The 15,268-nt window shown below is 42.8% G+C and overlaps 1 protein-coding gene across 1 annotated transcript in view; it reads left to right on the forward strand.

Annotated features, from left to right (window-relative positions):
- RBM22 (RNA binding motif protein 22) overlaps positions 1-15,268 on the forward strand; it is an 82,412-nt gene that overhangs the window by 15,994 nt on the left and 51,150 nt on the right. The window contains exons 2-7 of the mRNA XM_086931294.1: positions 2,671-2,724; positions 5,159-5,188; positions 5,540-5,672; positions 6,019-6,119; positions 6,313-6,488; positions 8,065-8,265. Of these exons, the coding sequence (XP_086787420.1) occupies positions 2,671-2,724; positions 5,159-5,188; positions 5,540-5,672; positions 6,019-6,119; positions 6,313-6,488; positions 8,065-8,265 (695 nt within the window). The remainder of the gene's footprint in view (positions 1-2,670; positions 2,725-5,158; positions 5,189-5,539; positions 5,673-6,018; positions 6,120-6,312; positions 6,489-8,064; positions 8,266-15,268) is intronic.

A 15,268-nucleotide genomic window follows, 5' to 3' on the forward strand; every position in this document is an offset into this window, starting at 1 on the left:
AAATATTCGACATTCTTTATGTATGCACAATACGTTTTTCAATGTGGACAAGGTGCAAATAAGTGATTTGCATTTGCACAACATAACAAGCATTTGCAATGCAATAGGTCTCGCATTTGCGAGAGTTTAAGCTATTGACATAGTATATGACAGTGCCTTTTATCTGTTTTGATAATTAACACATACATAAAAGGCATTATCATTTACAATACCAGTGGCTGAAACTCTTGTAAATGCGAAGCGTATTACATTTAAAATCAGTGGCCGCCTTTGTACCGATCTGCTTGGAAAGTAAAAGCGCACATGGGCGCTGAATGTTGCAGGGAAGCATGTCGTGCATGCAGTAGGAAAAACTCATTAAAGAAAATGGTGCTTACAGACTAAATAAGACCTATCGTGTAACAATAGAGGTAAAAGGGCCTGTCCTCATGGGAGGTTACAAATGAAGACAAGGCTGTACTTAGGAGGGACTAACAAGCCTATTAACGAACCAGAAGCCAGCATTTACAAAGGACAGTGACGCAAGCCAATGCCAAATATGGACGAAGAATGGGTGCGGCTTCAACTCCATACTAAAAGTAATTTCCTACAATACTGCCCTACAGTGAGATATGCAGAACCTGGCATCAGTAAAAACATCGTGTAGCTATATATTTGCAACCAACAGTTCTCATTGTAGCCATGTTTGGGCCAGTTATTGTTTTTTCAGCTATATTCAGCCTGGAGGTATTGCTGTATGGAGATGGCCAAAGCATCTAAAGAAACATTCATATTGAAAACATTTTTAAGGAGGAAACACACTGTTTGTTTATTACCATCTTATTCAAATCTGAACCCACAGAAATGTGTAGGATTTATATATAGCTCTTTCTCATCAGTTGGCAAGACTTGGATTCAGTGAATTCAAAGGGACATACTGGAATTCAGCCCATCATGGGCTCCTCAGTTTGAGAAGTTGAATGTCGTTTGACTGTGTGGTGGGCACAACAAAAATATTAGCCATATAGCCTGTATAGTTTCAGTATTCCTCTTTGCATGTTACTGTCTGAAACCAATTTTTAGCAAAAGCTATTCTCGAACTCTGAAAGATGCTATTTTTATGTGTTTAAATCCACCCTATGCAGAACTGGTAGGTAGTCTGTCAAAGCTTTTTAATAATTAAAAAACGATCCCAGTGAATTGTAATAATTTAGTCTGACTGTGTTTTATTGTTAGCCGGTAATTTGCTATGTAGGATCCTGGATTTTTCTGGTAGTTTCCCCTTTTGGCCATTGTTCTTTTTTTGAACAGCATTTTTCCTCTACTGCTCGAGACTATGTCAATCATGCCTTGGCTCAATGTAGTGACGTATCCATCTCTCTCCTTATGCTATTGACTTTTTGGGAATATCTTACCATGACCCCTGCAGTGCTTGCATTTATACGCATTCAGTAATACCTTATAGAGGTAGCCCTCTGCCCTCTTCTGCTGGCTCCCCCTTTGTGCATCGCTTACATGCAAAGTCATTCCTTAAAGCCTGTTTATGTATAGAAGCAGATCACTGAATTTATCATTGATCTTTGGGGTTTTATTGGATTCTGACTGTGTTGAGATGTTCATTATTCTTTTCATGAGTTTACGGTTTGATTTCATAAGCAAGCTCTGAGCAAGTGTTTTCCTGAACACTGGCATCACCTGTAACAAGTGTTTCATTCTTAAAAAAAAAAAACACAGAACAGTAAAAGTCAATGTGCTTCAAAAATTCATGTTTTTTATTCCTTGGAAAAATGTTTTTTTCTGTCTGGGGCTTCTCATATATCCCACCCCCTTCTCCCTTTAAAAAGAAAGTGAGGGGAAAAAAAAACAATCGCAACCTAAGGAATAGTTTCTCCGACTTGGCATCAACGTTTGAAAATGGATATAATTGAAGTACACACACTAACAAAAAAACTGCATAATGGTTCCCAGCCTTTTCAACAAGGACGCAAAAACAGTGGTGGTCTAGTCGTAGCAGTGTCACCGGAGGTGGGACCATGGATGCATATAAAGAATACATATTTTCTTCAGCCTTTCAGCAATCCACATTGACTTAAGTATAAGCTTGTAACATACTGTTTATATCCGCCTCACACCGCTGTCAAATTACTTATTTGTATAGATAATCCTGCATTCCACCTGATTCCCTTACTGTAGAAACTGTGTTTATTCAACAACAATAAAACATTTTTTTATTAGTTAAAACAGCTACCTAAATCTATTGACAACCGATATTAAGGATCCAGTAAATAAAATGATAAGGAATTTGTTACTAAAAGAATAAATCAGTCCTTCTGAAACTATATCGGTTGCAGTAGCTTCAAAAGGTCAATTTTCTCTTGTTCTTATTTGCACTTATCTGAGACATTACTTTCTCTGAAATTACTGCAATCATGCCACTACCCAATGTTGGATTTAATTTCATGAAGCCTAAGTGATCTCTCCTTAAGGATCCTTTACCTGATGAAGACCTCAGCTTAACTATTGTTCCGTACTTCAAGGCCGCAACATATTAACAGTTGACTGGAGTATTTTGAAATTCTGGAGAGAAAAATGCCTTTCTTGCCAGGTTCATAAATGAAATGTTGGTTGGCTGGTAGAATCAAATCTCAACCGTACTTTTGATTGTGTGTTTTTTAATTTTTTTTTACTCAGGACTTTCCAATCCTGTGCCAGACATGCCTTGGTGAAAACCCATATATTCGTATGGTAGGTGGGGTACTTTATATTGAATTTTCTTGAATGTTTACTTGTCTTTTGCTTTCTCAATGCTGGTGATATTTGCTTTGTGACAAATTGTAGAACATAATTCAACAAAAAGGGGTAACCCTGTGTCCCTCAGAACCTGGGTATTGGTAATTAAACAAACAAGTGGTTCTGTTGGGTAGGACCAATTACTTTGGAAAATGCTAGTATATGCAAATGAAACAAATATAAGAACTCTCTGATACAAAAATGCAAATGAGAAATCAATGCTCAAGCAGAAAAAAACAAATAAATGGTATAGCCAAGTGTTGAATTCATAAGTATTTATATTTAGAATTCAAAATCGTTTGTGCTGAATTGCTTCATTCAATTACAAAACAATCGATACAAAATGAGACCATCAAACATAGATACAGTTCAGTGACAATAGGTGCAAAACGTGCTCAAGTGCTAAGATATATATATAGAGTGATGGTGAATAACTACAATTATGTACAAAGATGATAGATAGGCCAAAAATTAATTAATCTCCAGGGAATCCTAGTACATGTAGAGGAATCGCGGAGTGTCTGGACCTAATTGGGTGCCGACGTTTCGACCCTAATGCGCCCCAGTCGGTGGTCGCGGCGGGTCTTTATCAAGACAGGAAGTGGACGAATGACAGTCTGCAATGTATAAGGCTAGGTATCAGAGAGAGTATGGTGCAATTAAAATTTACAACAGAAATAGAGGTGAGCGCGAGGGTACTCACATGAATCGGGAATAATGATTTGCGTGATGTGCTGCCACTCATTTGATGGTCATATCTATAGGTAGGAAACGGAAACTATTTGAGTAACCTGTGCGGTTGAAACTAAAAACCTAATGACTAATGGACCTATCCACTGTTGAGTCATGCACTAAAAATGCCGACTGAGTTAGAATAAGTAATGTTAGGCAATGACTGGAGCCGTGCCTGAGGACGTAAAAAGGCCGACTGGGTGTGATGGAAGGTGGCCCTTAGCGATCCTTTTAATAACCAGTACAACGAGCTCAAGTGCCAAACGGGGTTAGAATACCCAAACAGTGACTCGATCCGTGACTACAGACGAAGAAACCGCCCGACTGATGCTGTGCAAAAGTGCCCCTTCAAAACCTATATTTGCCGGTGAAAAGTGAACTTGGGATGGATTAGAGGCACGATGTGACAAAAAAGTGATAGCCGTCTAACTCCATGCTATTTAAATTAATGCCTATGTGGAATGGAATGCGGCAACCCCCTCATGGACTTACCCGTTGTGAAGACGATCAGATAAAGCTTGCTCACTGTCGGGAACTAGACGCGATGTGAAGCGATCCGTCACCAGAAGCGGTATAAGACAGTTCATCAACAAGCGTGTACGCAGAGCACGCCCATTGCTAAGCGACCGCGTCAACCAATGACTGTAACACGCTACGTGCGTGAACAGTGAGAGTTAACCATTGGGTCACTGGGGCAGCGTAGCATTAAGATTGGAGAGATTTGACAATTTCAACAATTTATATAAGCCGTACATGGCAACAAAACTAGGGTCACGGGATAAAGTTCAAGCGATCGTGATCATACATAGGAGGATGGTACATTTCATTGGTACAATGTCCAAGTGTGACCCATATGGAGTAGGTTAAAAAACAATCGTTAATCAGAGACGCATTAAAAGTTTGACAAAGGCACATGAAACAGTGTTGCATGATATTAATACAGTAACCATGTAGGGTGTGTATGGAATAGCTAAAAAGGAGCTAATGGTGTTGAATTGCTCATAGGTATTGGGTCCAAAGGTTTTTGACATACAAGACAGCTGTACTGATCCGCAAATTGTAGATGTAGGCATAAACCTGTGTGGTATCTGTAAGTTCAGAGGCAAATTGTAGAACGTGTCAGGCTGAGTGTACAAGTGAGAGGTGAACAATTTGTTATGCCCTTCAGGTTCTGCAACACTATTGCTGATGTTTTGCTTAAAAATATTGCTATGTAGACAGCCAAATAAGCACATTTGTTGGATGAACTTAAATGTATTTGCTTTTCTTATTTAGTAAGTGAAAAGGTGTTTGTGCAGAAGCCTTTTGCTACTAAGCCACCAGGCCCATCCGCTTGTCTCATACTTGGCCCATTTATACATAAATATTGATGCCCGGTGAGAACTGCCAAACCCAACAAAGTCTGCCCGTTTTCCTTCCAACTGCAACACATAAACTCTTCTTATTCATTTGCTACAATGTGCTGTGAAACACTGCAGTCAGGAATCGCGGTCTGCTTTAGATTTGCCATTTCCTGTGAGAAATGTTACTTTCTTTGCAGGCCCGCAGAACATCCTTATTGTATAAAAGGAAATTCTTGAAACTCGGTTGACAAGTGCACAGTGGCATTGAACTACTTATTTCTGTCTCTTTTACAATAATCTGTTTCTTATTGCAGACTAAAGAGAAGTATGGCAAAGAATGCAAGGTACGTTTTGTCTCTACAACAAAGAAAATTGTTTATGTGGCAGGACATGTTAGGGCCAGCCCTAATGGGGTTTATGAATATAATCTGGATTGCGTTCTAGCTCACTGCTGGGAATGCGACTAAGGGAAACTATGTCATGAGCTTGGGTAACATAGGAACTGCAATTGATTATGTATGATGTGTGAAACAAAAACCCAATAAAAATTTGTTTAAAAAAACAAAGAAAACTGTTTATTTGGGATTAAATGTTGCTAGGTAAAGAATGTGCCTGTAGTCAATAGTGAAACATTTAAGCTTAATATTCAGCTTTATGGATAAATGTGTAATACTTGGTATCTGCCTGTCCTGCAGATTTGTGCCCGTCCGTTCACTGTCTTCCGATGGTGTCCTGGTGTGCGCATGCGGTTCAAGAAAACTGAAGTTTGCCAGACATGCAGTAAGCTGAAGAATGTGTGTCAGACCTGCCTGTTAGACCTGGAATATGGTATGTGCTAGGCTATATACTGGTGCCCCTAGGTTTTTATCATGTGGGTTATTCTAAACACTAATATCCCAGGTAGGCCCGTATTGATCAGATCTTTGCTAGATTTTCAGGATATCCTGATGAAGTATGTTTGCAAACAATTATTCTAAGTGAAAATCAGTAATATCATTATCAATGGTTACCTCCAATCCTGTATCTACTTTTCACTCCTGTTCTTTTAGACCAGAATTCAAATTACAAGTGTTGATGTCTGCATTGCTGCAATTGTTTCGGCATTGCGGTGGCAAAAAAGTGCAATGGGAAATGATCATTCTGAAATTATCTTTTGATCTCTCCTGATTTGTAGGATTACCCATTCAGGTCCGTGATGCTGGCATCTCCTTTAAAGATGATATGCCAAAATCGGATGTAAATAAAGAATATTACACACAAAACATGGAACGCGAGGTACAGTATAAGGGGTGTTTCTGACTGTACTCAAAGTTGCTGTGTGGGTGGGGTTAATGGCTGAATATGTTCTTGTTCTGATGTGATGGATGGGGTGAGATATAGTGGTTTGGGAGAGGTAAGAAGCCAGTTTACTTACTTGTCCTCTGGTCCTTCTTTGCGATTTATTTGGATTTCTTGATACTTCATGCAGATTTTGAACTCCGATGGTACAAGGCCCATCGGTGGCCTTGGAGGAAAGGCAACAACCACTAGTGACATGCTCCTGAAGCTAGCCCGTACTACTCCATACTACAAACGTAACCGGCCGCACATCTGTTCCTTCTGGGTGAAGGGTGAATGCAAGCGAGGAGAGGAGTGTCCATATCGGTAAGTTAATATTTTGGTTGTAGTAAGGGGTGAGGCATGACCTGTGTGCCTGCAGCATAACCGGATAACTGGTTAGTGCCATTTCATAGCAGTTCACCTCCTTGTCAACAGTTGAGTAAAGGATTGTCCTGTCATATAAGGAACGTCTTTTCAGGTAAATTCAAGAAAGGTAATTAGAGATCATAGAGTGGACAGTCCTTAAAGATGGTTTCTGTGCAATTAGAGATGACGAGAATCATTGGCAGATATATTTATCTCCGGTTCACATGTTCAGCATAAAGTAAGGGGTAAACTTAATTTCACTTTACAGACCATATCCCTGCTTTTTTAATCCCTCTCTAACTCTTTCTCTTAAATACTTTGTGTGCTGTTTACTGCCCTTCCTTACTGCACTCGCTTAAGAAACATGACAATGTAGTGCTGCTAATTTTCCTCCGGGTGCTCTCTACGTTGCTGAATGTGTGCCAGAATAACTGGGGTCTTACTACTTGTCGAAGGAAAATAGAGAAGTTAGAAGGGTGTTTGTTCTGATGGTTTGTGTTGATCCCAGCCCTATTATGTTTGCATCTTGGCTATTCAAGAGGGGTCTGTGGCATCTAATTTGAACACCTTGAAAAACACCCTATAGCATTACATACCAATTGCGGATCTGCTCATTCTGTTACATCCATTACTCTCCTCTCTTGGCTACATGTCTGCCCAATTGTGGCTTTTTATGGTTGAATGGCACCTGTGCCCAAACACAGTATTTCGAACATTTCAAAAACAATGCATCCAGAATGAGATTACACAAAGAGACAAGTGAAGAAAATGACCTCCATGCCCCTCTTATGTAGGATTTGGCGCTATTAAGTTTCTGCGGGAGATGTGGTTGTTAGAGACAGATTGTATGTTGATTTAGTTTAGAACCTATTTATAGTGTTCAGTAACCATTGTAGTAATGAGGGTACAGAGGGATGGGGTGAAGAAAGCTTAAGGTGAAGGACAGCTGGATTGTGTTGAGTTGGATTGAGATGAATGGTTCATTAAGCTTGAGCTTAGAAGAATCCGTAGGAAAAGGGTTTCTGTAGACTAATAGAGCAAGCTTTAAGCGTACAAGGAGATTGGGGCTTATGTGGCGGTAGAAATCTTCATATGGCGAAGTGGGAATGGTGGCTAGATGATGATACTTTTAGGAAAGGGGCGAGGGCTAGGAGCACAGTTTAGAAGTATGAGGCAGCTCTTGTTGAGTTGTAGGTTAGTGGTGTACGGCTCAGGAAGCAGTACAGCCTGGGAACAGAAATTGAAAAGAGGTTTTAGGTGTGTCAGCCTTAATTAAATATATGAAAAAAGTTTAGGAAACTTGAGTTAGGCATATGAGAAGGAAGCGGAAGAGGTTGGGCAGATATTTGGTTAGTGGAATTGTGAGATGAAGTGTTAAATAAGGATTTGTATGTTTCCTTGATAACTAAGAGAGGCGGTGACTTAAAACTGTGAAATCCTTCTATAAATACTTTTTAAACATCCATCTATGTTTACTTTCTTTACAATAGTAGATATCCCCTATTTGAAAACCTTTCTCCGATTTACCCTTCAGGCACGAAAAGCCCACGGATCCTGATGACCCCTTGGCGGACCAGAACATTAAAGATCGTTACTATGGAATCAATGATCCTGTGGCAGACAAACTTCTGAAGCGAGCGTCTACCATGCCACGCTTGGACCCACCAGATGACAAGACCATCACCACTCTGTACGTGGGCGGGCTGGGTGATACCATCTTAGAGAACGAGCTTAGGTAAGAGATGATTTCTTTTTAATCCTTCCTCTGGTGTTGCTAATTCCCTAAGAACATGGATTCAAGTGGGAACTGATCTATTATATACATCACAGAAACAGGCCAGATGTGGATTGCTTTGTTTTCCTCTCTAGCTGCTATTATCCAGCTAGCCTGTTGAAAAATAATTTAAGTATATCTTTCTGTTGGGTATACCCAAACCCTCCTGTCTCCATTGGTGCTTGTCAAAAAGAGGTTAAACATGTAACTTTTTGCCCTCGCCTCAGTAGACCTGGAATAATAGTATAAAAAGCTTAATAATAATTCCATTCTTTGCATGACAAACCAGAGATGCTCTAATTTCACGTAAAGTGCTTAAAATTAGCACTGGCTTGCAGCACTAACTAAGAATAAAAATGTGGTAATTGTGTTGCTTTGTAATAAAAGCTTTTGCATTGAGGTGGACTGATGTCTAGGTTTTTCACCAAATCTATATTCCTAATAGCATAAACCTTTCTTCCAATTGTCTTGCTTCATCCACTTTTAACAATTATATTTATTGAGTTTCTATCTGATGCAATAAAAACATATCAGAGACACTTAACCTCATGCTACATGAACACCATAGAGACATCAAGGGGCTCATTTATATAATTTTTTTAATTTATTTCATTTCACTTATAGAGCGCACCAATCCCCTTGTAAGGGTATCTCCGCGCTGGGGGCCACATAAGCGAACTGAGGATACTTGTTTAGAAGAGCGATGTTCAACAGTTTCCTAAAGGCCAGGTAGTCTGTACATTGTCGCAGGCGAATGGGGAAATCATTCCATAGGCTTTGGGCATGATGGTAGCAGGCCTTACCACCTTGTCGAGACTTTATAAAGTGTGGGACTGAAATCCGGGCTTTGTCTCCTGAGATAACTAGGGCCTAATCTGTATACTTCTTTGTAAGCCATACAGCATATTTGAATCCTTTTCGTATGGGTAGCCCATGTAATTTCTTCAGCAAAGCGAGGGAGGCTGTTCTTGGGGGGGGGGGGGGGGGTGCATTGGCCACCAGATGAGCTGCGGTGTTTTGGACAACCTGTAATCTGTTGATGTCCCTTTCGTTGGCTGAGATCAACAGCGCGTTACAGTAGTCTAAGTGGCTTAAAATCAGTGCCTGACTCAAGGTTTTCCTCGAAGACAGTGGTAGGAAAGGGAAGACTCTTCTGATCTTGCTAAGGCTATGGAAGCAGGCTCCGATAGTAGAAGAGACATGGTCTCCCAGGGTGAGTTTTTGTTCCAGTCAGACTCCAAGGTTTTTCACCACTAATTTTGGGCATGGGGTGGGACCTAGTTCCTCTGGCCACCAACTAGGTGACTATATCACAGTGGCATCACCAAATAGCATTATCTCGGACTTGGTAGCGTTCAGTTGGAGAAAATTCATTTTCATCCATTCCGTTATAGATTTCATTCCTTCATAAAAGATGGCTTGAATATTAGGGTTGGATTTGTCAAGTGAAAGGAGTAGCTGGATGTCAGCGTAATGATATAGGGATAACGCCCAGTTTTCTCAACCGTCCCGCAAGGGGAGCAACGTAAACATTGAACAAGGTAGGGCTCAAGCATGAGCCCATGGTACTCCCTTAGTAACCTTGGTGATCTTAGAGCAGGGGTCTTCAATCTGTGGGGCGCGACCCCCAGGGGGGGCGCCGAGTCCTAGAAAGGGGGTCGCGCATTCCCGTTGGACTTTTGCCTTTAACTGCCTGAATCTGAAATCCAAAACATTTGCTCTTTGTTTTGGATTCCGAATAGTGGCATCTTTAGGCGCTCTCTGATTGGAGGACATCGTGAAAGTATGCAGCGTCATCGATGCTTGTCCTCCAATCAGCAAAATTGAAGATTAAACTCCAGGAAATGCCTTTTCGAGCTTCTTCTTCGTGGCTGCAGTTGAAATACTATCTTGTGGCTGTTTGCTGGTTTCCACGGCAACCGGAACTTCGACTGGTTTCTCTACTCTGTACCATCGAAAACTGCTAGCATGCAACTCCAGTGAGGACAGTAAACTAACCCAAATCAGTTCAAAGAAATATAAATAGACATAAAAAAATGTAGGGCGCATTCAGTGTTTACATCAGCGCCTTCGTTAAGTTCCCGCCCCTGCTCCCCTCGGTGTCAGTGAAGCCCAGCAGAGCTGAAGTGTTAGTTCTCTGGGGGCGCCTGTCAGTCATTTCTAATTAGGTTTACGTAGTCAGCAGTAGTAGATTAAGGGAGATGTTACTGTAAATCCAAGCAGAAATGTGAGGCACGAAGTGGCCGCAGGGAATGAGCTCACAATTGGACTGCTTGAGAGATCGTTAAGTAGGGGGCATGTTGCTAGAACCAGTGGAAACATACGTGATATTGTTCTTTTCAGAGCTGAAAATAGTTCCCTTGCACTCTCACATATTTCATCTCATCCCTATCACTCCCCTCACACTCACTCATGTCATTCACCTGGGTTTCACTCACAATCATTGTGCTTGTACTTCTTTTGCTCTCTCCCGCTCCTCCCCCTCCCACCCCTCACTCAGACTGACATTTACTCAGACTGACATTCTCACTCAAGATCTTTTCCTAGTATAGAAAGTAACGAGTAGCATCTCCACCTGTCATTATGGATTGAAAAGCATGTGAGGGGCTGTACTAAGATTCCCCCTCACCAACCAAAACCCTGTTGTCTCCAGCTGACCACGTTATACAGAGCCACCATTGGCACCCAGTTACCATTGTGACAGGAACATGGTGTGCGTGTGGTATTCGCTGTATTTCTGTTTAGAAGATTATCCATGGCAGGGGGGTGGGGGGTGTATTCCGGCCTTACCTCCTTGTCGAACTTCCTGTATCTCTTCCTATCTCCTCTCCCTTAATTTCCTTCAGGTAGCTCCTTCACTTCTGGTTTTGTTTTCTCTACACCTGTCCTCCCACTGCCATCCTGTCCAGGGCAGGCATGACTCTCTGTTTCGTTATATTAGTGCATTACCCACCATCAGGATCATGTGGATCCTTCTCACCCCTCCTAGCTCTGTCTTAGACAAGGTCTCCCCCTGTTGTGAGTGAGGGGTGTCTCTCCCACACTGGGGCTCTCAGGTGAGTCCTGCCCTCTCACCCCTCCAGTGGTCTGCCAGGGCCTGGCTCTCTATTCCACAAGGTCTCCCGCTGGTGTCTTCCACACCGAGGATCTCTCGGTGGGTCCTGCCCTCTCGCCCTCTATCTGGCATGGCAAGGTTTGGCTCTCTGTGCCACAAGGTCTCCCTCTGTTGTGATTAAGGAGTGTCTCTCCCACACTGGGGCTCTCTTGGGTGGGTGCTGGGTCTGCCAGGGCCAGGCTTTCTGTTCCATAAGGTCTCCCTCTGGTGTAAGGAGTGTCTCTCCCACACTGGGGATCTTTTGGGTGGGTCGTGCCCTCTCTGTTCCATAAGGTCTCCTCTGGTGTAAGAAGTGTCTCTCCCACACTGGGGAACTCTTGGGTGGGTCTTGCCCGCTCACCCCTCCAGTGGGACTGCCATTCCACAAGGTCTCCCCTTCTATTATTATCCAACATATTAACCAGGAAAACTATGTTTTTGACTTTAATGGTTTTCTGGAGAACAGGTGGATTGAACACTTTTTTAATTTGCCTCAAACTTCATGTAGAACCTGGTCTCTCTCTAGACAGGAACACTGTTTACTGTACTGCCTGTTTATTTGAACAAAGTATTGCTTTCTGGGAATTGTAGTTCTCCAATGTTTAAGATCATTTGGATTGCTGCACCTGATAATAATTTGTAAAAATGAAAGCCTGAAAGTGGATGCATGGACACTCTTTTACTAATGTTTTGTAAGGACGCTTGCACGCTGAAAGGCTACACAAAAGTTAGTGTCAATCTACTTACTTTTTAAAGGCCTGTTTGCTTCATTGCGTAGTGTTATGCACCCTCCAATGCATACTTTAGTAAATAAATGCCATGGTGTTTGGCCTTCATTCTGAGATCTAGATCCATTGTGACCTGGTAGCATAGTGTAATTTAGCGTCCCTATGCAAACTAGGGTTCTTTGCGGCACTCTAAGGCTGGCTTCAGAGCCTGGCCTCTTAGTAAAGAGGGATGCAATGTGGTTCCCTGGAGAAGGTAAGGTGTGACCCTGAAGAGGCAGGAACTCGGTGGTCTACTCCATAGCACCCCCTGGTAGTATGGAGGTTGTCCACGAGGAGTAAGCAGGTGGTGGTTTGCGTCCCAATTTTTATTGATGGGGCAGAATGAAACCTGGGGGAGAGCCAGAAGCAGTGGTGGTTGGCATGGACCCAGAGAAACAGATAGATACTGCATTGTCTGTGGTTGCCTTGTGGGCTGTGGCCCAGGTCCTGGTCTCTGAGGGTAGCAACCAAGAGACAGAGAAAGTAAGGACTAGGAGGTACGTTTCACCTGCAGCAGTGAGGCTAAAGAGGGTAGTAGGAGAGTGGGCCATGCTTAAAAAGAATTGCTGAGAAACATTTTCTAAGCAAACCAGTCTTCTTCGGGAGCCCTAATTATGAGGAGTACTTAGTTCTAGAAATTTTTGGAAGGGGGGTCCTTATGCCTGAAAACTTTTGACAGGGGGGTCTCGGCATCCAAAAGTTTGAAGACCTCTGTCTTAGAGTGATAGGGGCCTAGGTTAACAGTCTGTGTTCTGTTGGATAGGAAATTGGTTAACCATTTCGGAGCTTTCCCTGTGATGCCTATGTCACCCAGTCTTCTTAGTAAAATTTGGTGGGATATGGTGTCAAATGCTGAGGAAAGGTCAAGCGGCACCAAAAGCACCGCCTGATCCTTATCCAACAGCATCCTGATGTTGTCCGTTACTCCCACTAGGGTAGACTCAATGCTGTATCTGGGGCGAAATCCGGATTGTGGGGAATCTAGGCTGTTAGTGGATTAGAGATATGTATTAATGTGTTTTTCTAAAATGTTGGTGTGGAGGGGAAGGAGCGAGATGAGTCGATAGTTTGTTACGTCTTCCGGTGAGATTTTGAGATTCTTTTAAATCTGAAGTATCTGTGCAGCTTTCCAATCCAGAGGGAGGGCTCTTTCCTTCGGGGAGCTATTAAGATTATTACAAATGGGGACGGCAAGCTGTTTGGCCAAAGTGGCGATTTGTTTAGCAGGTATCTGGTCCAATGGTGACCCTGATTTAGCGCCTTTTAAGAGCGCTTCTGTATCTTCTATAGTAAGTAGTGGAAAATTTCCTAATGAACTGGTTACTGGTGGGATGTGTTGGGGTTCAATTCCTGATTTATAGTAGAAGGGATTTTGTTATAGATCGTGTCTATTTTCTACGTGAAATGACTAGCAATGTTATTGCACAGCGTTTAGGATGGTACAAATGCTGTGTCGCAGGCCAAAGGTTCGGGGAAGGTTTTTAGAATCTGATAAAGGCATTTCTGAGAGCTCCCAGCTTGTTCGAGAGAGGCTGTGATATGGGTCTTCTTAAGATTGCGGTGGTAATGGATTAGAGCCTCCGTGAATTTTTCTTTATCTGAACGGTTTTGAGAGCGGCCCAATGGCGTTCGAGTCTTTTGCATGAGCCTTTTTCTAGCCCCAGGGGAGTCGAGTACCACGGGGCCTGGCGCTGGTTTGCGATTGTAGGGCTTTGTTTCAGAGGTGCTAATCTGTCTAAAGTAGGCATTTAGGCTAGCATTGAAGGAGGCTAGACGTTTCTCAACCTTATCTGTTTCCGCGTGATGAGGTGGGCAAAATGCACCTTCAAAGTGTGCTGGTGTAATTAAATTCCACTTTCTATAGCTTTTATTTGGATAGCATTTGGGAGTGAGGTGAGCCTTGTAGTTAATAATCCGAAATTCAACCATAGAATGGTCAGACCAGGTCAAAGGAGTCGTAGCAACATAAGATATGTCAGGAGAGTTAGTTAAGATGATGTCTAACTTATGCCCTGCCTGGTGGGTTGGATCTTTGTTTATTACAATAAGGTTGAGTGCAGCCAGTTCGGTCCGAAAAGATGAGTTTTCCGGATTGTCTTGAATTTTGCTATGTAGGTTGAAATCTCCAAGAAGAAGGACATTTCTGGAGGAAATGACATGTGGGGCAATAAGTTAAATGAGCTGTGAGGTGGTATTGGTTAGTGGTCCTGGTGGGCGATAGACTATGGCTCCTTTCCAGTTACGGTTGTGGTGCAGATTCATGCTAAAAACCAGTATCTCCAACTGACCGTTACTTACTTGGTCTAGGACGGAAATAGTAGCTGAGTTATTATAGACTATTGCTATTACTCCCCTTGTCCTATGTGGTCTATCTAGTTTTAGTATGTGGCAGTCATCAGGGAGTGCTACTGCTATGTCGGGATTGGAGTGAGGTTTAATCCAAGTCTCGGTTAGGACCCCTATGTGGGGATTGTTGGAGGACAGCAGGTTCCATATATTGGCAGCATGTATGGGCAGTGATCTTACATTGGCCAGGAAACAGTTCCAGTCATTGCTGGTATTTGCTCTGGCAGAGTGCCTGTTTTCTGTAAGATGGGAGACAGTCTATGTTCTGCTTTGGCTTTTTTCCGATGTCTGGTGGGAAGCCTCCTCTCGACAGTCGTTATCTCTTCGACCGCGCCAGATCCCTTCTTACCGACTCGTTTGGTTTACATTCCGAACGCCCGATTACGATGTTCGCAGTCGAAACATAACCGTGCGGTCATTCCAAATTGATTTCAACGAACTCGCAGAGTATTTGTGTCTGTTGTAAACGCATTGTTGGACAGCGTCTCCGCCCTCGGCATTATGATGTCTATTTCCAGCAGCCTTTCTGCGTCTGCCTGCCCGACACGGAAAGTGATTTTGGGGGCCCCTGGCAGGGCCCCCTAGCCCCCAGGGTGTTGGCCCAAGGGGGTACCTAAGGTCTCCCCAGTAAAACCCTGCAATGTGTGGCAGGCACCGTGAGGTGCCTGTGAGAGGGTGCAGGGTTTTCGGCAAACACCCAATTTCCCCATAGGAGCCTGTGTTACAGACGGTTGTCAGGTGTAACACGAGCTCCCAT

Source organism: Lissotriton vulgaris, chromosome 7 (genome assembly GCF_964263255.1).
Source record: "Lissotriton vulgaris chromosome 7, aLisVul1.2, whole genome shotgun sequence".
Taxonomy (NCBI): Eukaryota; Metazoa; Chordata; class Amphibia; order Caudata; family Salamandridae; genus Lissotriton; species Lissotriton vulgaris.